This window comes from Megalops cyprinoides, chromosome 24 (assembly GCF_013368585.1).
Source record: "Megalops cyprinoides isolate fMegCyp1 chromosome 24, fMegCyp1.pri, whole genome shotgun sequence".
Taxonomy (NCBI): Eukaryota; Metazoa; Chordata; class Actinopteri; order Elopiformes; family Megalopidae; genus Megalops; species Megalops cyprinoides.
In genome coordinates this window covers 6303175-6328548 of record NC_050606.1, presented here as the reverse complement: position 1 = coordinate 6328548, position 25374 = coordinate 6303175, and the positions used below count along the sequence as shown (strand labels likewise).

Sequence of the window (25374 nt, the reverse complement as noted above, 5' to 3'; positions counted from 1 at the left end):
GAACTTCAACAGACATGACTAACTACAATACTTATTCCAAATCCTGAGACGCTGCGTAGCCTCAACGTTGAAGGCTGCTAAATGGCGTATACAGGGGTAATCAAATGAACCAATCGTTAGCACAAAGCTGTCTCTTTTCACCTTTCAGCTTACCTGACCATCCACCCTCAGTACTAAATGCAGGTTTAATGCATAACACAATGCCCACATAAACAAACCTTTTTCAATTGACAGCGATTGGTCGAATGATTGGCAGGTGAATTCAAAGTTCTAATTTTAAGCTTTTGCTGAGAAATTTGAAAATAGCTAAAACATTTAAAGGTGAAACTGACAAATGACAGAAAGTACTGCCAGAACACTGAAAAATTCACAGGGGAAAACTGCATACATAACAAGAAAAAAGATTTTTGTATTTATATACTGTATATATATCTTGTAGTGCTCAAAACATATCTAAGTCTTTATGGCCTAAGCTTATTCCTCATGCCATTCAAGAACATTGCTGTCCTCTCATTTTGGCTTATTTACAGCCTCACATAGGCTCAACATAAAAAAATAGTTTTAAATCAGATAGAAAATCTTACAATCGACTTGTGGCACGTTTTATCAGGAACATTCTGGCCCCTAGGAGCACTGGCACAATTGGAATAGACATCCCTGTGGCGCTCAGGATCCACCATGCCTTAATTGGAACAAAAGACTACGCAGTGCACTTCAAAAAGGAAAGAAGAAAAAAAAATCAACATCAGAATTAGGAGAAAAAAAATGATAAATTAAGGCGTGCAGGGAAAGATATCAACCCAAAGGGATGTGACAAGTGAAAACCTACGCCACATTACTTGTGTTACGCTTTATCCACACAGAGAGCCACTCACTCAACTCTGTTATCTACTAGATTGGGGGGGTGGGGGGGGGGGACATAGCTGCCAAAAATAAACAGAACACTCGAATATGCGTAATTCTACTATGCTAACCATTTTGAAAAGGCCCAGATTTACACTGTTCTGTTCATGCAAACGCTCTCAGTACTATATACAGGGAGAGATATGGAGAATGCTCACGTGACACATGAACAGGAGTGCTTCTAAAACTTAAATTAAAAAAATAAATACAAAAAATAAAATGTATCGTAAATTTACATCGCATATACAAATAATCACCTTTACTCTTTTTTTTTTTTAATTGAGGAAATGAAACCCCCTTGCTAAAAAAAAAAAATGACATGTGTACAAACATACACAATAGACAAATATGTGTTGGCTTCTAAGGTAATGACAAAGGATATGTCCAGAAAAACCTATAATCAGATACACTGTGCAACACAGAAGAAATACATGGCATATCTGGCCTGTAGCTTCTGTGGTGATCTTATGGTGAAAATATGGCACGCCCAGTAACTACTTCAACCGGGGAGAAATATTTTCGGCATTTATACTTTTAGCAACACAAAGCAACAACCTGGTTTGTTTCCCAGGGAACGGCGATCTTGCAACACAAAAGATATTGTTATGAAGCCTGTTACGTATATTGTTGTTACGAAGTGTGTCACCGTAACCTTTCTAAACACAATGTGCGGCTGCATTTGCTTCCTGTAAGACAGGAGGTAAACAGGAGACAGTGGACTGTCAGTTCTGGAGCTTGTCTGGCGCGTGTCAGAGCAGTGGGCATGCATACTGAAAACAGATGGTATCATTCAGCAACGCTACTGTGCAACCAAAGGAATTGGTACTGAGGGTATTGCACAGTAATTAATACAGAATGTATCACACAGCATATACGATGGCAGATTTTAACCCGGACGATTCCTTTTGGCATTTTACCAAAGTGGTTTCTCATACAAACAAAATCCATGACACAGAACTTCGGTGGATTTGTTAAGGCTATGCAGCAAAACATCAAACCGGTTGCACTCCTTTCCTTCGAAATGAGATATGGAGCAGGTAAAGCCTGTACAGACACAACATGCAGCGACACACAATCGATAGTTTCGGCCTTATTTTGCCCGGGTGAAATCTCTGTCAGAGAAGATAACGTGACTCCCGTTTCAGTGCAGACAGTTTCCTTCCCACAGTTCCCGCATCCTTGGAGTTCATTCGCGCACGCCGCGGGTATGGTTCAATAATCCGGAATGGGGGCCAGCTCTGGAGAAAGGTTGACGGTTATATTTTTGTACAAGCTATTCAGAGTGATTTCGGGTGTGTAGTTCAAGTTGTTCAAACCGTCGAGGTGTTGCCTCTCTTTGGAATACCTTAGCAGCTTGTACCTGGGAATTAAAATTGCAAGAGTGTCAGTCAATTTATTTCTCTTCAGTTTAATTCCATCATACGCATCGTGAAGGACGCTGGGGCCAATAAAGAGGGTTTCATTGTGTAACTAAGATGAATATGCCCTTTTATGGTTTATTGGTAGCACTGTATGTACCTTGATGTTCCCAGCTTCAGAGCGTACAGTGAATCAGTACTAAATAACATGACCTTAGAAAAACGACAGGATGTTAAATGATCTTGTACTGGGTGTAACAGCACAGAAGACAGCAGGAAAGATTTGTAACACCTGCAGTGGGGGGGGAAAAAACTATTTTCCTTTCACCAGAGGGCACGCTTCAGTGCAAAGCTGCAAACAGTCTCTAACTAATGGGACCAACAAACAGAAACAAAAAAAACAATTCCATTCATGCGAGTGCAATCATCCTGTCTGGCATGCATTTAAATGAGATTAAAAGATTCTCTCTCCACAACGTGGAAAACAAGTTGTTTGGCAGATCCCAGGGCCAATAATATCAGATATGTACACAGCATTCATAAAGAAGGTAGTGATGTGGGAAACCCAAAGAACAGAAAACACATTCATACGTTAACCCTTGTGCATCAGCAGGACCACCTCCATGCTGTGGGTATAATGGCATGTCTGTTGCCGGTTCTGCTGTACGTCTCCTCGAAGGTGGACGAAGGTGGGCATTTTAATTTCAATGATGCAGTAATCACTGGAGATGGCGTTTTTATTCCCACCCTCTGTGTCACCTTTGATGTTACAACCTGTGTGTGTAGTTTCATACAGTTTATTCGCAGAGCGAACATATAGGCCCGTTTTCAGCGCACGGCACCGCACATACCAATGTGCACGGTACACACTGACGTTCCCAATTACATTTCTCACCCAAATGTGCTCCTGTCACTGAATTCCAAAACATGTTACTCAAATGCACGCACAGGCTGAGCCAACATGCACACGTATGCTCACCGCATGCAGTGTTCATCACCTGTGTGCACACAGTGTGGACTGAAATGGAACAATTCAGGCAACACATGGTTACAGGGACTGATACTGTGTATTAACCTCTACGCTTGGAGGATCGGAAGACGCCCTATCAAACCCCTGTAAGCTGCTGCAAGATGCCCTATCAAACCCCTGTAAGCTGCTGCAAGACGCCCTATCAAACCCCTGTAAGCTGTTGCTGTTTCAAGTTTGCAGAGCAAAACAAGAATATATGTCTGAGTGCAAATGTGTTTCCAATGAATACTACAGCCCAAACGCTGTGGGAGCACACGTGTGGTCTAGCAGGTAGGTGTGTGTGTGTGTGTGTGTGTGTGTGTGTGTGTGTGTGTGTGTGCGTGTGTGCAAGAACAAGGACAGCTAAATTCACAGCACACCACTGGAATACAAGGCACTGATTAAACCCAGATGCTGGCATTTCTTTGGACACACCTGAACGGTTTTCATGTGGGCGGCTAACGTGGCTGTGCATCTTCTCATGTGCACAGGAGGATGGAGAGCTATGTTCGCGTGGGTGTGACTCTGTTGCTCAAGAACTCACCTTCCCAGAAACTGCACCTCCCCCCGATGGTGGTGTGGAATCGATTTGTACTTCCCCAAGTCTCCCTCCGGCCTTGTCACATTGAAGCCTGCATAGTGCACTCTGAAAATAAACACATTCGTTACAGATACTCTGCGAGTTACCTCTTCAGTACGGCTGTTCACGGTTCACTTTTAATTAATTACATTTTCATTGAAGGGAATTTTTTTTTTATTTAAGAAGGAAAACATTTAAAAATTAACAATTTACACTTAAGTGTACCAACAATTATACATTCAAAACAAATCTCATTTGTGTTCCAACATACAACATTCTGAAGAGTTTTGTGCTTCCAGCCATATCCCCCTAAAATAATGAAGCAGATATTTCCTTGTAGATTAATGGGTAACACTGCAAAAATGACTATGCTTAGTGATGTTTATCACCATGAGTCACCTGTTCCAGAGGTCGTCGTCCTCTCCGCCCCAGCCCCAGAACGCATTGGGGAATCCGTTGATCTTCCGAAACTGTTCCACGGTGAGGCCGCTCACACCTCCGAAGAACTCGCTGTAGGGGAGTCTGAAAGCGGAAATACCCAGTCACAAACGAGACGAGACAAGAAAACCAGTCCATGGGATAAAACTACAGCCAACACTTAAGCCTACTATTCAAGACAAGCAGCTGAGTAATGGGGAAACTGAAGTACAAATAATAACGTAGGAGAACAAAGCCTTGCTGTTCAGGGCTCTTGAAAGCACTAGAGAACAGTGCTGGTGTCAAGGTTACTAAAAAAAAAAAAAAAAAAAGAAAAAAGTACTTCACATTAATCATTATTCTACAGTGCAATCAGTCAAATATTGGGAAAAAGTTGGCTGCTAAACACACTAGCTTAAGGCACTGTAATACACCATACTGAGCATCGTAATGCCTGGCAATGTACTCTCCAAGACTGTTATGAGATTTACACACAGTAGGGGGCGGCATTATCCAGGATGTATCCAGTTCCTGATCAATGATGAGAGCATTGTGTTTAAAATCAAAACTGGCACTGAATGAATTCCGGCAAATTGAAAAACTTGTCACAGACTCTGCCCTCTTTAGCCTCAAAACCTGTGCTGAGCATACTGTCCCTTCTTTGACCTTACTGACAGATACATATTTTTATGCACTGTGTAACCTATTAAGCATTTCCTCTATCATACATGTCATTTCATGGTTGTGCAATAAATTACATTCAACAACAAATTATGCAGAACAAAAAGCAGGTGCCGAACTGGCAATAACGAACATATTATCTAATAATAACCAGTACATTTTAAATTACTATTGAAAACATTCGCACATTCTGGATTTCACATTCGACCATTTGGACATGTGCTTTTTTCTGAGCTGGAAATTAAGAACACAGCCTGGGACCTACTGGGTAAACTACCCAGAATTCCACACTTAATTATGTCTCTGGGCATATCTTGTGAGGCCTGGGATGCACAGGCATGCGTGTGGAGAGAACTAGACAGAACTAGACCTAGAACTAGACACCAGAAAATTACTTCAGCAAGAGAGCCAATAGTACACACCAGCCCGACTCTAATATGCAAATTGGGTTTCGCTCAAAAACGCCAAGTTGTCAAAGTCTGACACCTGTTCCACCTGTCTAATCTTATTCAACAGACCCACATTCATTTAGGTCGGGCAAACTGACAGCATTAACGTTAGAGATACATTCTCATCGTTATGCTTGATCTGACTGCTGCAGTGCTACATTTCTAATAACAGGAGGGGAAAAAAAAACCAACTCACTTTCTTCACAACCACCACAAGCCAGCACACGCATTACCTTCTCTACATTTAAACTAAAAACCAGCAGCTTCTCATTTTACACTCCAGGTAAAATGATGCCTCCAAAAAACACACTCTTAGGCTTACCAAACTTACCAAACCTTGTGAAACACAGCTGAGTTTCAGCAGCAGAAAACAAAAAAAAAAAAAAAAAAGATTCCACCTGAGTCAAGTTACTAGCAACAAAACAGCAATTAAACACAAATAAGGTGCTTAAGGCCAAAGTATGAGAGGAGAGGAGGCTAAGAACAAACAGGGCCGGCCGTGTGAGCGGTGTCTGGTCCGGACGCTGAGGGAACCTCCGCACTCACATGTACATGTACTTGTCGAGCTTAGCAGCGAAGTGGCGGGGCATCTGTCCGCAGCCGTAGTAGTTGCGGTCGTTCTCGGGGATGTGGTCCACGTCGTGGAAGATGAGGCAGTCCCAGTCCAGGTCCTTCATGGCCTCCTTGAAGCCCACGTTGAAGAGCATGGCGCGGTTGAACGGCTGGGTGCCGGTCTGGGGGGACAGATAAGCGCTGTGTGGGGGAGGCCCGGCTCTGTGCCACTGCGAGCAGACACCTCCTCCCTGGAGTGTGGATTAAGCTAAAAAGGTTCCTGGGGCTATTTTATTAGAAAATAAAACCCCGGGGGATGAGTCTGACTGCAGGATCCACACCAGGGCTTTAATACATCTATCCTGTAAGGGCCACTTACACGGTGTGTGCTTGATACATCCAGCTTAACACTTACCCTGCCGATCCCTTCCCAAAACACTTACCCATTTGCCCTGAAAACTTTAAATGAATGGCAACCTTGCTTTTAATATGCAATTGAGATGGTCGTGGTGAGGTTGGCTACACAAGAGCAAAACAGGTGCCCATTGAGAAGAAAGATGATTAACACGTAGGCGATGTTTTTAAAGGTCTGTGCACAACACCTCTTACAACACATTGCAACATTGTAAGACAACGCCCTCCTGATTGCACAGGCTGAGTGAGCAATCATGTTTTGCTGAACCGCAGCTATAAAAACCAAAGCTACAGGTTTGTGAAAACTGACATGTACAACCTGGCTATATTGCACCACTAGATGTCAATATTGGCTTGCAGTATATCGCAAAAACCAATGAGTTAAAAAAAAATCATGCAAACACTCAAACTTCTGTCATAAAGACAACCAATGGTTAATTCTCCTACTATTCAGTTTGAGAGCAAGTTATAAATATTTATCTTCCAGGAGGTGCTCTGCTAACCGCTGCCCTCCACATGCCCGTTAGCATCCTGTGTTCTGTACCGCCTTTCTGCCAGCTGTGCAGACCACACCCGGCGGACACCAGCAGAAGGAATACCTGTTCGATGACGTAGAAAGCGAACTGCAGCCGCTGGTTCTGGAGCATGGGGATAAGGTACTGGAACAGAATGGGCAGGTGCTCGTGGCGGTTCCGGAAGGGAATCAGGATGGCCACCTGGAAGAAGCAGCACAGGCCGCGGCGTCACGACAGCGCTAACATACCGCCAATTTCCTGTCAAACTCATTCGGCAGGAAACACCGGGCCAATCCCAAATAGCCACTGGCAGAATCCACAGTATGTAAGTGTGTACTTAACAAAACTAACAAAACAAAAAATGTCTCACTCGCTAATCAAATCAGAGCATCAATCATCCATACCTTGACTGATGGCTACCATTAATAAAGCCTCAATGTCAATTTTCAAATGGTCCCTGTTAATATCGCTGCCTGTCACATACACCTCTGCTGGGCAATGGCAGGTCATTTGACCTTCCACAAGAGGAAATTACAAAACTTACGACAGCATTTTCTCAGATGCCACAAGCCGTGTGGCAGCTATGTACTTACCAACAGAATTACAACAGCCAAACAAAACAACATGGGAAAAACCCAAGTGAAAGAGACCACTGCAGTTTTCCTCAAATTTACACACGGACCCTGATGTGCACATGATATGACAGCCATTTGCCTGATGGATGAGACAGGCATCTTTTACCTGACTTCACATCATGAATGAGCAGGGGAAATGGTGCCTTACAGGTACCCATGTCATTTAAAATTAAAACCTTAAGAGGGGAAAAAAAATAAATTCACTGTATCTGTATTGTCTAGCCTCAATATAAATAATACAACAATGTAGTTATAACCGAAAATAGTAAACCCCCCATCGGCTAACAACAATATTATGTTCTCAGGACAGTATGACGACACGAAAAATCTATTATCCTCCGACCCTACAGTTTACTGACACTATCGGTGTTCGGTTACACCACACACATGCCAAAACCTAAAACACAGCTGGAATACAGACCAGAAAAATGTGTGCACCAACTGGCAAGTCTTAGTGACCACAAATAAAATTATGTAAATCTGGGTACGATGCATGTGAGGTGTAAATCAGTTCTGTTTAAAGTACACTCCATCTTTGCTCAATGAACACAGCTATATAATCAAACGGGATTCCCATTCTCACCTTCCAGCGTGGCTTACAGTCCTTCGGCTTCCAGTTACCGGCAACCTGAATGTCCGGGTTCTTTGAAAATCGAAGGAGAATCTCTTCCATGGCTATTTCAGTCATATTAACATCGATATGACCCTCTGTAAGACATGGGAGATAAATATTTAGCCAAAGTCAAATTTCAACAGTTGAACATGCTCCGCGTGATACTCTGTAAAATAAGAGACGTATGACGCTCACATTTCCAACAACAGTGTAGCAATCCGTTACAAGAACAAAGTCAGAAAGGGAGGGTGGGGTGGGTATTTGTGATATGAAATATGTAATACCAATCAGATAATTCAGACACATGTTACACAGTGATCTCCTGGATTATAATACAAAGTCACACCACTGGGGCACACCCTGGTGATCTCAAGTGTGACATGTTTCAGACCTTAAGGCAACCATGCTAAAGCATAGAGGAAAACATGCCTGTTGTGAGCACTATCCCATAAGTCACTGCTGATCTAAACATCAGTGGGAACGAGCTACATTTTGTGATACTTCTGTGAATGTTACAATCACAGCAGGTGTTAAGGTGATGTGTTTTTAGCCTGGATCAGAGATATTAGGTGGTCTGTGAAATTTCATCACCGGGACAGTGAAAAGGTGCGAGATGTCCCTCAGTAGTGATCAAAGCTCTGCTCAGTGGTAGAAAGCGCACCGCATCGTGTAAAACATGGGGGGATTCGACATGACGCAATACAGACTTGTGTTCACAGCCTACTCCTTTTCAGTCCGATACAATTACGGACTCACTGGCTCCACACTGCAATGCAGGCTACATAACTACCTGCTAAATGGGAGGGAGGAGCGAAACGACAGCAACCTACAGCAAGGTCAAAAATCGTTTTGAATCAATCCTTTTTGAAACACTGAAATGAAAACCGAAACAGAAAGGCAAAAGCGCGACCTGTGAACTGAGAAGTGAAAAGTGAATGTCAATCATTCAAATGAACTGAGCTTGACGCTGGATTTTAAAATCACATATGTCTGTTTCACAGGAATACAATCACACATGCAAAAGGCTGTAAACTGCAGGCATTGATTTTACACAAGGTGACCTTGGCACAGCTAAAGAACCATGTTGAGCACAAACAGAAACTACATAACCCCCAGAGGCACTGTGAAAATGGCTGTTTAAAGCACAGTCTCGTACAGTATGTACACTGCCCTACATGGTGGTGCAGGGGACCAGAGGCGGTTTTCTAGCATGTTCTAAGGGCGGTGGGAGGGAGAGGTCGCACTCACTCATAGAAGGTAACTTTTCAGGGCACGGAAGGTTCTGCGCGTAGGTGAAGTTCTCAGGGAGATAGGTGGTCGGCTGGGCAACGAGCTCGCTGGAGTTGCTGCCGTCAGGGTAATCTGGGGAAAGGTCACTCAGTTAGCATGTGGCACATTCTTACATTAAATTTCATTATATTACGTTCATTTAGCAGACACTCTTATTCAGAGCGGCTTCCAGCACAAAAGAACAGAAAAGTATCCATTCAATATGAACGAGCAAGTGTCAGGCCAACATTCCCAGACCAATGAGTGTGAGCATAACACTGCTCAAGGCCGACCACAAGTTAACTTGTGCAATCTGACAGAAGCCAGGTCTATTACGATACAACAGTCCCTAGAGCACAGAATCCAGAAAACATCACAATATTACATGTAAAATAAGTATCAAATAGTAGAGGTAGCAGGTGTCAGGGTGCAGGGATTGAAGTGGAACCGAGATGCAGTCTCCAGTCTGTGTCAGATATCAAATTTTCTTATCACTGGATATTGTGTCAGATATCATCGGATATTCTTAGTACTGTTTCCCTGCACACCCCTCACACCCCAAATAATCAGAACACACAATGATCTTACTGACAGTGACCTTCAGATACAATCATTTACCAGCAACCCCACCCCTCATACATGCTTTATATACTCTGGTCTCAATGGGGCGGCAGTGTAGCATAGTGGTAAGGAGCAGGGCTCCAACTGGCAACCTTTTGCTGACGATTGCCCACTGGGGCACTGGAATTTGGGCAAGGAATTTAACCCAGCATTGCCTGAGTAAATATCCAGCTGTATAAATGGATAGCATTTATTGTAACCTATGGTAGTGGCTGTGGATAAGAGCATCTGCTAAATAACATAATGTGATGTAATGCATCACTCACGCACTCTAAGCCACCGCAGGAGGTAGAGGGTGAATGGATCATTCAGAACATCGGTAAAATCTCAAACCAAGCTGCTGTTCATTATCCCTGGCTATCACACACAGACTATGAAATAAATATGAAATATGTAATCAGAAATTCCTTAATCAGTGCTTTCACATTTGGCATTCGAACGGTAACATATTGTCTTCTGCTATATCAGTCAGGTGGGGGGAAAAAGGCTGTAAAAAATGTGAACTCTGTCACAGCTGGTTAAATGCTGTGTACATGCTGCCCACAGGGGCAACGCAGTTCCCTCTTCGAACCGCAGTTACAGCATGCAAATGCGTCACTCAGAATAGCGCTTATCAGCCGCCTGCTTGCGGCACGTGTCATTGAAAAAAAATTTCCAGCGAAGCCCAAAATGCATGATTTCATTTATGAGGCGTGACCATTCTCACCAGCGTGACAGGTCTAATACTAGGCTACATCACAACCCCACACAGCCGGTGCTAAATGTTGGCCTATAAGCTAGCCCATTACTATGTAGTAACAAATATCCAATCTTTCATTAAAAGTGGATCATAAATGACCAATCCACATTACATTAGCAAAGACTATTCTTTCTGACACACAACTTTCCATCTTAACAGTAGCAGGTCAGCATGGTGGAACATGGAAATTCAGGACTGTGATGTACAGCTAAGATTCCCCCCGTGGACTATCCAGAGGAACTCAAGTGTAACTCACCCCTACAATAACAGTGTGGACTACAGTACTTATCTGCCCCAAATACATGTGTTTCCATTCCCCCCAGGAAAGGATTAGAATAAGAATCCACACAGGGCCCATATAAGCCAATGTTACATTACATTTTTGTCATTTAGCAGAAGCTCTTATCCAGAGCGACTTACACATGTCATTATTTTAACATGTTATCCATTTAAACAGCTGGGTATTTACTGAGGCAGTTGTGGGTTAAGCACCTTGCCTGAGGGTACGGCAGCAGTGCCCCAGCGAGGAATCGAACTGGCAACCTTTTTGTTACAAGCCCTGCTCCTCACCACTACGCCACACAGACACCCACGTTCACATTCTGAGTGCAGCATGGCACCATTCATATTCTAATGGTATATATATATATATATATATATATATACTTGAAAGCATTTGGCTATGGCGACATTTCAGAAGCCATAATCCTCTGAATAAACAAAAAAAAAAAAAAATCGGGCACAGAAAACAAACAGAGTAGCATGTGTACACTACGAAGAGAAAAAGTAAGGAGTAAGAGTAAGAAGTAAAGACTTTTTGTGTCACTACACTTTGTAACAACCATCTAAATGCAAGACTGAATTTAGCCTTCAGCTCACAGAGTACTGGTAGATGTCCTGGTACAGCACCTGTAAAGCTGTAGTATCATGCAGTGTAGCACAGCGATTCAGGGGGTAGGTAAGGCAAGGTACTCACCCCAGAATTGCCTCAATAAAACATCCAGGTGTATTAACGGACAGCGCAAAAAACTGTAACCTATGTAAGCCGCTCTGGATAAGAGCGTCTGCTAAATGCCAATAACGTAATGTAATGTAAGTCACATCATGTGGGGAAGGCCTCTGAAGCCTCGACGGTCCGTGCCTACCTGTGCCGTTGAGAGTGCTGTTCTTGTTGGTGTACAGTCTGATCATGTGTCCGAACGTTCTGACGTTGTCCCTCAGCATTATGCCTTGCGCCTGCACCATGAAGAAGTAGGTGTTTGCTGAAAAGAAAGAGAGGGAAAAAGACGACATTCAGCAACGCCTGGAACAAATATTTTCAGAATATTTATAGATGCCGTCACACACGATAAGGCCAAGCCACTGCAATGGAACCAATTCACATCAGACCACTCGACTATCTACTCCCACTATAAAACAGAACAGCAAGGAAGACAGCTATCATTACACAACTTCAACTCACGTAACTGTACATACACTATATGGACAAAAGTATTTGGCCACACCTGTTTTTCAGGGTTTGGGCTAGGCCCCTTATCTCCAGTGAAGGGCAATCTTAATGCTTCAGCATACCAAGACATTTTGGACAATGCTATGCTTCCAACTTTGTGGCAACAGTTTGGGGAAGGCCCTTTTCTATTCCAACATGACTGTGCCCCAGTGCACAAAGCAAGCACTATCAAGACATGATTTGATGAGTTCGATGTGGAAGAACTTGACTGGCCCGCACAGAGCCCTGACCCCATCGAGCACCTTTGGGATGAACTGGAACGGAGATTGCGAGCCAGGCCTTCTCGTCCAACATCAGTGCATGACCTCATAAATGCTCTACAGAATGAATGGGCACAAATTCCCACAGAAACACTCCAAAACCTTGTGGAAAGCCTTCCAAGAAGAGTGGAAGCTGTTATAGCTGCAAAAGGGGGACCAACTCCATATTAAAGTATATGTATTTGAATACAATGTCATTACAGTCCCTGTTGGTGTAATGGTCAGACGTCCGAATACTTTTGTCCATATAGTGTATTTTCTAGTTAATACCAGTCAAAAGTGGTGTACATACAAGGACTGCATCACCCCACAGCACACACCGAGGCAGGGACGGCTCTGCCTGATTCAGAACCGCCAACGCTCTTCCCTCAAGTCTTAAAACCATTTCATCGATCCCCTAAATCGAAGGAACGTTCGTTTTCAGGAAAGACTGCGCGTGATTAGCCTCTGACTGTGACTGGTAAACCAACGGTGATGGGTCTCAGAGGCACAAAAGCAGAGGAAGCCGGTGCTCAAGGGTAAATATAAGAGGTAAAAGGGCCGGAGAAACAATGGGGTTTTGGACAATGAGGGAGCGTGAGGGGAAGGCGCACGGCCAGACACACTTCCTCTCCTGTTCCTGTTTTCTGCTGCCGCAGCTACTGGGGTTTACTGTGCACGCAATTTTTTTTTTTTGGCTGAGCGGATGAAAAACTTGCGGCATGATGTTGTTGATGGAGCAAGAGACACAAAACGCCCAGACCAACTCTGTGTGATACCACAGCTTTATTTGTGCTGTAACATCTACCAACTCTAATCTTACCCTTCAGCTCAGTCTTGCACTTAGACAATCGTTACAGAAACTGTAGTGATACGAAAAGTCTTTACTTCTTAACACATTTCACATTTAGTATGAAACCACTGGTGTATAACACTCATGCTCATTCTCAGTTCAAAGAAGTATGACTTTCAATCACTCAATGCTTATCAGCAACCAAATTACACTCTCCATTTGAATGAAATGGACTGGTATTCAAACTGATTAATTTAAATACTTCTAATACAAGACTAATACAATAAAGTCTAGAACAAGAATTTAGCTCTACTAGATATAATATAGGTCATCTTTACAAAGATAATCACTGCCCCTCCTCTAGTTATACTTTGACTTGATGACTGAATATGGCCATGAACATGACAATCTATGAATCTACTCAGCAATACGTCAATAGCAGTTTCTTTCTATAGCCCCATTGCAAGAAGGCACACAGAAAAGAAAATCTAAACCATTTACTAATACGTCCACATCACTGAGATTAGACAAACAAGGATGTATTTAACCATTTCTGAATGAGATGAGAGTCAAGAAGCTAGAAGAAAATACTGTAAACTTTGTGCTACTACCCATACAATTTTCTTCAACGTACTTCAAAGTGCTTCTTTAATTTTGCTTTCACCTCTCAGATGACTATTGTCATTCATTCCTCATTACACTAACATTTGCCTGTATCTTAGCTTCCACGTTTACAGTAAGCTTTTAACACAGAGTGTCACTTGGCACGATCAGGCAGTGAATGACAATGGTGCTAGCCGGACTGTAGCCAGGATGACACTGGCCTATACCGCTTCACTAGAGTTTCTAGCATCTGTGCCTCACATTGCTCTTGGTGGAGCTCTCCCCTGTGAGAAGGCTGACTGCCTTATGATGTAGTTGCGCAAGAGTGCCTTCCACTCCATGCATAAATCATCAGTTTTTCCAAACAAGCCAAAAGAATTTCGAGGCACACGCAAAATGCTGTATTCTTTTGCTTGATCTGTATCTTGAGCAGTGCAGAAAGCCCAGCTGTAATTGATGAGCATTTCAAATGGAATAAGCCAGGGGAATAAAGGTTGCCGGTTCGATCCCTGCTGGGACACTGCTGCTGTACCCTTGGGCAAGGTACTTAACCCACAATTGCCTCAGTAAATATCCAGCTGTATAAATGGATAACATTGTTAAGAACTGTAACCTATGTAAGTCGCTTTGGATAAAAGCGTCTGCTAAATGAATAAATGTAAATGTAAATGTAAATATTTAGTTTCTTATTTGAGTGAAGGTCAACTACTGCAAAGCCCTGGCATGATACATAACCGCCGAAAATACTCAGCTACCCCAACATTCACTTTGAATTTTTCTTCAGAAATTCTATATTTTCTAAGACTCAATGCAAAACAATTACTGACTACACAACATTTCACTGCAAAATAAAAACTCTACTGACAAGAAATATAAACTCTGGAGAGAAAGAAAACCTCAGACTGCATGGGAAAAACAAAGAACTACAAAGAGAAGTCCTGGCAGTTATCTACACCAAGCAGTAGTTTAAAATGACTAACATGAACAAAGCAGTTTCTCATCACAGGAGATCACAATCTCCTCCAGGCTAAATGTATCTCAGACCAGTGAATCATTTATCACAAGCACTGAGTAGCACATGCCTAGCACAAATGCCTTCCACAATACAAAACATGTGCTGGCCATGATGAATAACCGACCAACAGTGTGGCGTTCCAAAAAAATTTGGGTGGGGTCACTGGCTGTGTACGTAGGCTCATGCTTTCTTTTTCGTGCTTTTCGTGTTTTTACCTCTTTTTCAGATTAACAAATGCAAACTTTAAATACACTGCGGGGCTACCATTTCTTTATGCCTAGTTTACACTGAGCCTCTTAACCGACATAAGTGTCGTGGTAATACGATCCACCAGAATGGTTTTCATTTCAGCTGATGGACACTCAGGCATTCTCTGTGCTGTTGACCCCAGGTGATCCTTAAAGCTAAACTCACCCCATAACACATTTACTTGTAAATAAATGAGCAAGAAGGTTGCCAAATTTGGGTGTTTGCAAGCGAACATATGACAGGAGAAATCCTGATGCTTGTGCTATTACTGTTTGTAGTGAATGCTAATGGATATCACAGGAATATACAGTGGCAGGACATGCTAAATGATTACTTCCCAGTGAGAACTATCAATGACATGTGAACATAACCACACTACCTGGCTAAGGATAACCATTTACAAAGGTGCTTTCTGGCTGGAGGATAAACATGCCAACTATTAGCCTACTTTATTAGCCTCCCAAATATGAAACAAACCCACTTTCCAGTCTGGACTTGGCTAAAATATTGTCAGCTGGCTGGGGTCAGTTTACTGTGAATAAGCTTATCCAGGTAAAGATTAGCTTTGACTAAGCTGTTGCTTAGTCAGTGAGCTGCTGCTCACAAAAAAAAAAAAAAAAAAAAACTGTCTGGGTTTTCACCTAGAAAAACTAGGGGGTTCTCAAGTAGCTCAGCCTGCAACAGGCTCATCTTGAGCACAAACCGAACCCTACAGCCTGGCTTCGATCCTAGCCACATTACCTCCCCACAGCAACCAGGATCCCACAGCAGCAGAACTATGCTCCGCCCTGCTAAGGGTGGGGTTTTTGGGGGGTTTCCTCATCTCTCCACTCCCGGGCACACTGCGACTCACCAGACGCCTCTGAACCACTCAGACGGTTGTCAGCGGAGCAGTGCATTGTGGGAGCTGCAGTGCACGAGGCCGCTGGCTGCATTGAAATGTGTCAGAGGTTTGCTTTCTTCTCGCTCTACCACTCGTGAGTGCAGATGTGGCCAGAGTGAGAAGAGCCTGATTGCCTATCAAAAATGTGTTGCGTAAAGGGGCAAAAGCATTTAAAAAAAGAAAAGCTGCTTTGACGTTTCTCTATGCAAACTCGTAGTTCACTTCTCGCTCGGGGCAGAGAGGATATGTTCCCGCTCTGCCCACCCCAGTCAGAGGCCCTGAACAGGCAGCGCTGCCCCTAAAAACAGCCTTTAAATAGAGCTGCGGGCGACGCCCTTTTTTAGCACTGCGGAAACGAAACTGAAAGTAGACGCGCCACAGGGACCTCAGATTGTGTGCCACAACAGCCAGTCACCACGGCGGTGTGTGTTGGCACCAGTTCTGTGTGTGTTCTAAGGTTACAGCTGCATAATTTAACCACACCACCACGAACTGAGGAAGACGCAAGGCTGACCAGGGTAGCAGTCTGTGCCTTAACAGCAGGGACTGGCAGACTCCTCGGTTTCACATGTTACTGAGGTTTTAAATATGCAGATGTACCTACACAAGTAGGGTTGTGTACCAAAAACCAAACAAAAGACCAAAAAACCAAACCCTAATCCAAAACAAGATATGGGTGGCAAAACACCTCCACAACTAACCAAAATTACTAACCCTTCACACCTCTAACAGCCTGAGCTTATAGCTTCACTGTAAGATACTCAGTAGGTCTGCTAGTATCGGTGCACCAGAATGACAGTAAGGATGCTTAAGGAACAAAACTGCATCATCAAAGCCATCATCCAAAAACACATTTCAGTTAAAACATTATCTTACACGTACAGAGTCCACGCTTCAGTAGCACCACTGTGTTCACACAAACAGCCTCAAATCACACTGTCATTATAGGTGTGGTCATTTCCTTTACTGCCACAACCAGCCCTTGTGAACACATACAGCATAGAGCAGCAAGATAAATCTCCAAGTGTGAAAGCTGTATGAAATGAATTACACATACATGGACAAAAGCCTGTGGTCATCATCCCAACAAAGGCTACACTTGCACCTTAAACCATTTACAAAAGGTGAGCTTTTTTCCAACTGACATATGAGACTTCAACCCCGATTCCTCCATTTTAACAAAGGAATGGCATTAACCATAAAAAAGAGGAAAAGAGATATGTGAACAAGCATTGTTACGTACAGCACCCATCACAAAAACATCTTCGATTTAATCGTCAGCAAAAGTATATAAAATGATATAATTGTAAAAAAAGTATAGAAAAGCAATATTACAGATGGAAGAATGATAAGACAGTGGCAACAGCAGCAAAATCTATGTTATTTTAAATGAAGGTTTTGGCCATAGTGTTGGTGTGGATCTAACCTTCTCTGGGCCTTCAGTAGCTCATTATCATCATATTCTTTACTCTGGCACTCTTTCCTAACATGACAGAAAACATTGTTCTGGTTCCCTTTTTTTTTCCTCTTGAGGTGCGGGGGGGAGGAATGGAATCTCAGCCCGGTATTAAACTAAATTACCAGTACACTGCCCTGAGGTTACTATAGCAACACACTTGTGCCTTTGGGGATTGCATGGGAAAAAGTTGCTCGAGAACAGAGGGTGTAGGCCTAGTACAAAATAATGCTGCACACTCAACAAAATGCAGTCTTCAAAACTAGACACCACACAAAACCCACTCTGTTTTAAGTGCCAATTGGTTTTCAAGATAGCAATAGTTACAAATCAGCTGTGTACTTGTGGGCTTCAAGGATGCATTTCCAAATTGCATTAATAATGACATCACTATGTTCTTGAAGCTCTGTTCACTTGCCATGTTATTGACAACGTTCAGCCACAAAACGAAACAGGCTTCAAAATATGGGCTTATCCTGGTGCTCAATTTGACCAGTTACAGCTAACACATGATGCATTGCAATTCAATGAACTGATTGACACCATTTGAAAAGGGACTTAACACAGTGAAGCTAACAGCAAAACAACTCACCAAGGTTCTCTCAGAGGTCAGCGTTCCCTTTTTAGACACAAAAGACAGCAGTGCAACAGTCAGGCAATTTTGAAATTGTGTAGCTGCAACCCGTTTACTCCAACAGAACACTAGTGTCCCCTAGTTAACAAGCGGTGCTCTAAGCAGAGTCCTGTCTGGTTTTATGCACCTACAACAAACAGTGAGTCTGCCCCCCCCCATGAGAAAGACTGCATTTAGTTCCCTTTGGGTCATTTCTGAAGCTGATCTGAGAGACTGGCCATACCAATAATAATTTAGGGAAATCAGTAAAGGGAATGGGGGTGATGATGGGGGTGTAATGCACACGGGCATTCGGTAGACAGTGAGGGGGAGAGACAAGCTAGAGTCTAGCAGTGCTCCAGTAAAATAAAGTCCGGTGGAACTAGAAGTGCCGAGCCGTTCTAGCATCTCTCCAGGTGGACAGGGAGCGAGCTGTCAAGCTGTGCAGATAAAAACGCTTCTGAGCAATCAAGCTCATTTTCTGTTTGCTCCCTGGTTTCCAATCCTCTGGTGAGTCTGCAATGCGACAGTATTTCCAGCGTCACACTGTAGATAAAGTAAACTACTGCCACATTCGCGAGGTGCAAATCTTTCTTCATTACGTTTGAAGCGGTGAACTCGTATCAACAGGACAATCCTGGCACCCGAAACGCTTTTCTAACAATCATTTATGATAGCAATGCAATTGCCGGCGTTTAAAACAAGCTCAAATTCTCTGGAATCTTAGGAACCGGAGCCAGGGTTCAAGCCTCTCGCTTCAAAGGGAGGCCTTCCAGCCAGTTCTATCAGAATCATTCACACAATACAAACAACCAGCCACAACAGAAATGACCAAACTGTCAAGCCAAAGTGAAAAGTACACCTGGGATATGAAGAATAGGACCGGCATAATACAGCAGTGAACATACGGAGCAGCAACAATTAAAAAGAAAAAGATGCACACTGCTGAAAGTGCTTGCTGTGGCTTTCATCCCTAATCGACATGATCAGAGGATATCAGGCCAGAACTGACCACAAGCCAAATGCAGAATGTAAACAGGATACAGTCCTAGGCGAACCACCCTATCCCAGGTTGAAAAGAGGATGTTTCAAACGCAGAAGAACCGTGAAACAAACCTGCGTTCTACACGCTACGCCTCCCAGACGGCTAGATACAGCGGTGAAATATTATGCCACTTAAATTTGCATTTTAAAAGGTATCAGAGGGCGTGAACACACGCTTGTATGCATCCTGTCACGTCTTGCCTGAAGAGAGCTGACACTGTGGCATTGATGCTGTGATGCCAGGTTTTCTATAATCAACCGTGATACAGTCTCTTTGCAGCTTCTGAGGGGTCCTGTATTGCATACAGCTCATCCTGTATTGCATACAGCCCCTGGTAACTAATCCTCAATCAGAATCAAATTGTTACACTACATAGTTGCTGGAGTAGGCAAGCTGATCTCATCTCTATCGCCAAGGGCAAAAGATACCCAGAGCCCGCGATATCACTAGGGGAACAGAGAGACGATGAACAATAAACTGCGATAAGCTATCACAGATACCTTTTCAAGGGAAACCATATCAGTTGTAACTATGGTTCCGCAAAACGGGACCAACATGTGTGCTCTAATTAACATGCCAATATCATGTATTTGAGCAGTATTTTGTGCATCCAGTGTCCACCTCATTCAGCTAACCAGGTAAATGATGATGCATGCTTGTCTCTAACTTAACACACTCACATGAGCACTTTGAGTGACTTATGCTTGCCAATGCTGGATAACACTTACAGGCCTTCCAGCAGAAGGTGTCTCGTGTCAGGGCAGAAAAGGGACTTTTACTTTTATTTAAAGAGATGTGATTTACCAAAGAGTAATGCAATGCTCATGCAGTGAGTGGGTGGGAATGAAAATGATGAAGCCGATTATCCTTCCAGCTCTCTGTATGACTGATTTAAGCCATGGTTCACTTGGAGCCCAGGAGCACTAAGTATGTCATACAGTCCAGGTCATTTTAATAACGAGGATACTTCACCAGCTGCCAAGTCCAAACTGATAGATCTGATGAGCTAGCAGGTAAAATGTGGATGGGACAGAAAAAAAAAAAATGAAACTTGAAATGTTACTATACAGTAGCCCTAAAATATGGAGACACAAATTAGGGGGGGGGGGGGGTGACAAACAGTTCAAAAAGAACCAATACTGAGAAATGTTACCAAGCCCCTTTACTAACTTACAGCATTCAGTTTTCAAAACCCTTTTCAAACAGTAACTATAACTTCATACAGGAAACATACATAGCTAATGTTAGGTGGCTACTTCCTGACTTGTTCTGGTTGGAAAAACTTTGGGCCATGGAGGAGGAATCACATCTTAACATCTTCCTGATAGCTAGCTGCCTGCATTATCTCATTGATAGAAACGTCTGTAGCCACTGGTGAACAGGTAGCCAGCTAACTACCTACAAAGACAGCTAATTAGCCAGCGTTTCGACCGTGACACAAATTGGGGGGTGCACAAGCTTCATATAGCTACCTATAATCGGTCTATTTCATTCTTCACAACACACACGATTTAACTAATTGACGGACTACAGAGCTAAGTAGCTATAAATTAGCTATGCTACATATAACTGATCACAACATACAATACGAGGCTAATCACACCCATAACCGGGTAACATACGCGCGGGCCTTCGCAGGCGGACTAGCTAGCCATGTGGGCTACACCGGCGAGGGGAAACAGGCACCTAGCTTACGATCAAAAATAGCTGTTTGAGGTAACGTTAGCTTCGTAGCCGGCCGGAGGCTGGCGTTCAGGTGCAAACATACACAAACAGAGCGCTCTGCGGTTGTAGCTTGGCTAGCAGAGCAGGTGCAACCAAATTTCTGGATGGCTTTAGCCTGGTACCAGACAGCCATCTAACGAAACTGTGCTAGCTAGTTATAGCATACACTAAATAAGCGCTTGTTGCATGGCCACTCAGACACGAATCGTAGGTAGTCTAGCGAATTAGCCATCATATCAATCGCACTGTGAATGGCTGGCTAACGTTAGTGATATAATTAACCCGGCTAACGCTAGGAATGCTAGCTAGCACGCGTGGTAAAGGGTTAGGTTGCTAGACCGATATGAATGAGCTCTCCAACGAAGCTAGCCTGCGCTAAAAAGCATTTTACTCAAGCTCCCGTTTCAAAATGATCTTGGGAGCCGGCTAGTATGCTAGTAACTGGCGCAGCTGGTGCTAATGGTGAGATAGGTGGATGCAACATTCAGGACAAATATTTCGGGACGGATAAACGTACCTATTCCAGGAGAGACGTAGATGAAGTAAAGGCAGGACGTAGACAGGGAGAAGAAAAAAATGAAGGCCAAGAAGGAGCGGTTTGACAGCCGCAACAGCCGCCTCCAATTCAACATTTTTGCTCAGCCGCGGATTGAGAAAAAATAATGATCCCATAAAAGATTGTTTCGGGAACAATCTTTTGATCGATAGCTCCTGAAAATCCGAATTTGAGTTAAAAAGGGTCATCTAAAAAATCAAAGTGCCGATACAGTCCGCATCGTGTCTGTTGGGGAGGGGGGTGCTTTCCGTAAAAATGCAATGTAGTCAGAAAAACCGTATTGCTATCCTGGGCAAGAAATTTCCAGATTGAAACGCAGGCCTTATCAAGCACTGTCAAGCCTCCAAAACCCGTCGCCGACCAAGCATGTTGGACCCGTTAACCGTATGTCCCAAAACACGGTGGCTATTTTTCAGAGATCACCCGCAGCTGCCCCATGTTTAGGTATATTTTGTCCTTTTTCCCCCCTCCCGGCAATGAATTTCCAGTGACCCCTCGGAAAACGGGTGTGCGCTGGCTTCCACAGCCACCCCACTGGTGAAACTGATGGTTTGGTTTCGGGGCGTCCGCTGCCAGCCAGTTAGCCAGCCAGCTAGCTAACGTTAGCCTGCAGACGCTCAAATCTTTCGATCAGGTAGCTAACCTGCCAGCCCGCTTAACTAACGAAGAGCGCAACCCTGCAACAGAATTTAGCGGACGACTCCAAGGGCTCCGAATGACCGTTTCAGCTAAGACTATAGGTCGGGGAAAAAATTATCCGGATATAAAAATGATCCGGTTCCAATCTATTTCTGCGAGCGTCCGCCAGACATTGTTTCCGGTAAAAAGTGCAACCTGCCCCCCAGCCAGCCCCCGCCCCTCCCGGGCGTCACCATGGCAACCATGACTGCAGTGAAGGATTGTGGGGGAGCATTTCCAGCGAAAAGGGAAACGCCCAGTCAGCTCACGTGTGGCTGGACTGATAACACTTTTAGCGCAATTAATATGAAGTGTCATTGCGAACAAACCCTTACAGACACTTTAAAAATGAATTTAAGAGAGAACAAAACTTGTGAAGATGTGAAATGTCCTTGTAGCCCGTGATAGGTGATCGTATTTTTCGCTATCAGGCAGTGTGGTAAAAAGTGTGAAACAGGAGTTGGGCTACCTCGTGTAGCGGCTTCTGGGTTCTGATAGACCCATGTGTCATACTTTTAGTTTTATTGGTAATACCGTTTGTGTTTTTAAGAGTGAAACTTCTGGTCCAAGGTGATTTTTATTAGTGAAAACTCTGGGCAAAGCCCTGTGGTGCACTGTATTGGTTAAAGCAGAGGTTTCATCTTTTTGGGGGGCGGGGGTAATGTGGTGGAAAATTTTTGATAAAGTGTATACCCCATATGTAAATTATGAGTATTGCCACTTTCACCCTCCCCCCAGAGAAAAGCGGAGCTTGACGTGGTACGATTAAGCTTGTTACATGGTGGAAATGAGTTATTGCCAGCAAACATCATAAGCATTGCCAACAGATGTTAGCTTTAGATTTTAACCACAGTTATTGACATATTAACTGAAGTTATTGATATATTACATTAGCTATTTACTTTATCTTTACTGTACATGTGGAGGTCTGGAAGTGTATAAGGAAACCAGACAATCTAATATGTTAGCCTTAAATAATATGTATTCTATTATACTTCGTATGGTGGAAAATATTGTTTGCATTAAGCACTACTACTGAAAAGTAATATGATGTGATTCTATGCCTAAATAATGCTGGGGGTTACCCTAGGTCATAAACATTGCATGTAGGCCATTGTAAGACACCGCTAGGGGGGTAATCTTGGGGTTATTACAGGACAGTGGGTGACCTTGGAGAAGGAACACTGCCTTCAGCATTGTCCCTCCCTGGAAGTCACCCCAGAACCTTTGTGCGCTATGTTGTTGTTTCATAGTCATGCCTTCTCTTCTCCTATTGGTTCCTAGTCTACGCTTACTGTATCTTTTTTCCCTTCTCTTCTCCTATTGGTTCATAGTCTACGCTTATTGTATCTTCTCTCCCTTCTCTTCTCCTATTGGTTTACGGTCTACGCTTATTGTATCTTTTTCCTCTGACTCATAGTCATGCCACCTTCGCTTATTGTATCTCCTCCCTTTGACATGCCCCTACAGCACGTCAGCCTGTTTTTGCCCCTTTTAACATATGCATCCCATTTTAGTTTTATATTTCTTTTATGAGTTATACAGCTAGAAAATAAGAGCTGATTGCCTGCTTTGGCCTAGCTGACATCTACTGGCAAATGCTTGCGAACTGTATGTGGATTTACTGCTGTTTGTCATAGTTGCCCATCATAGTAGTGCTGAGCCAACGGGCCCCCTTTGCGGGGTTTAGTTCTTCTGGCCCATCTCCTGGGCCGTGTCCAGACGGGGCCTAGTTCTTACATTAACCCTTTGTTTTAAGGCTTAACCTTGTAGCTTATGGCACATAGATATCTGTGTGCCTTCTTACAGTCTGCAGCACCGTGGTCTGGTTAACTGAGTTACTTAACCTTTTTTATTATTTAAATGTGGGCCTGGAAATAATGGTAATATTCCAGGCATATATGCTGTGTATTATTTAATTATGTTTAAAAATCATATAAGTGTGGAGTGGAAATAATGGGAAATTTCAGAAGTGTTATGTTTAAAATAATATACCATTAATGACTATGGAGTTTATGAGACTTTCCAGGCGGGGTAAATGTAACATCTTAAAAATTAAATAATGGTGTATTAAAATGGAAAATGGGATGATCTTGAAGGAGGAGCCTGGGAGGAGTTGGAAGTTGTGGTCTGGGATAGGAGGAGCGAGAAAAGGCATAAAGGATGGATGTAGGCTGAGGGGAAGAGGAAGTGATTGGGAAGTGATTGGGGAAGTGATTGAGGGAGTGATTGGGGAGTGTTTGTGAATGTATACACACGCATATACACCTGTTGCTCCGCGGACCAACCCGGTTTACTGTATGTGATTGATCACCATACGCAATAAACCAAACAACCATGATTACATCAGACTCTGTGAGGACTTATTATTTTCCGGAAGGCATCAAAATGTGGAGGAAGACCCTCGGTCCATTTGGCCCAGACCAGGGGGATATCCACCACAGTAAATTACAGATGAGATAGGGATTGTTTTTGTTAGCTGATTCTGGATCAGTGTCTGTATGTCCTATGTAGCTGAAACTATCTACTGGGTTCCCTTCCATCGAAGGACATAAGTATATTTTTGGGTACACAATCTCCAGCTAAAATTTATTATAAATTTTATATATATATATAAATTATATATATATAATTTTATATATATATATAAAATTAATAAAATATATAAATATTATATATGTAAAATTATAGCTTGAACACCACATTACAATCAGTCCAACATCCTATTTAAAAGGGCAGATAGAGGACCACAAACAATAAATGTTGCAGATCACAGATTTGAACATAGATCCCAAAGGACCAAATTTATAAGCGCGTAAACATGGTTATGGCTCCCAATGTGTTTTATAACTAAGGCACTAGTGTTGTGTTCAGAATTTCTAATTTGTGTTTTAATAACTCATCAAAGCAGCTTATGGGAATACATGGTTCAGTGAAGTTGTGTTAAATATGATAGGCCTACAGGTATATGGTGGTTAGTGGGTGGCAAGATTAGAAAGGATCTCCATTTCAATGTATGTTTATTTATGTTCATTATATTTAAAACTTAATTCATTGTGCTTGTCTTCTATTTTGGTTGATTAGGACATAATGTTCTCTTGAATGTTCATTAAAGCAATGCTTATGTTTGATGGCAGGTAAGTCTGCAAATGAGTTAAGACAGACAGCTCTTAAGAAATGCATAATGACATGGGGCTTCCAAGGATGTTAATCATGGAAATTATGATTAGCTGATTCTATTGTCATTTTTTGTC

The 25374-nt window shown here is 43.0% G+C and overlaps 1 protein-coding gene across 1 annotated transcript; it reads right to left on the bottom strand.

Moving 5' to 3' along the window:
* Positions 1-1261: 1261 nt before the first annotated feature.
* LOC118771175 (beta-1,4-galactosyltransferase 6-like) lies at positions 1262-22246 on the bottom strand. Its single transcript, XM_036519079.1, has 9 exons — positions 21404-22246; positions 11901-12017; positions 9375-9488; positions 8097-8221; positions 6963-7079; positions 5944-6131; positions 4250-4372; positions 3815-3916; positions 1262-2263 (listed from the first exon to the last, which is right to left on the bottom strand). Exons 1-9 carry the CDS (start codon positions 21516-21518, stop codon positions 2116-2118), a joined length of 1149 nt encoding a protein of 382 aa, XP_036374972.1. The 5' UTR covers positions 21519-22246; the 3' UTR covers positions 1262-2115.
* Between the last annotated feature and the right edge of the window lie 3128 nt (positions 22247-25374).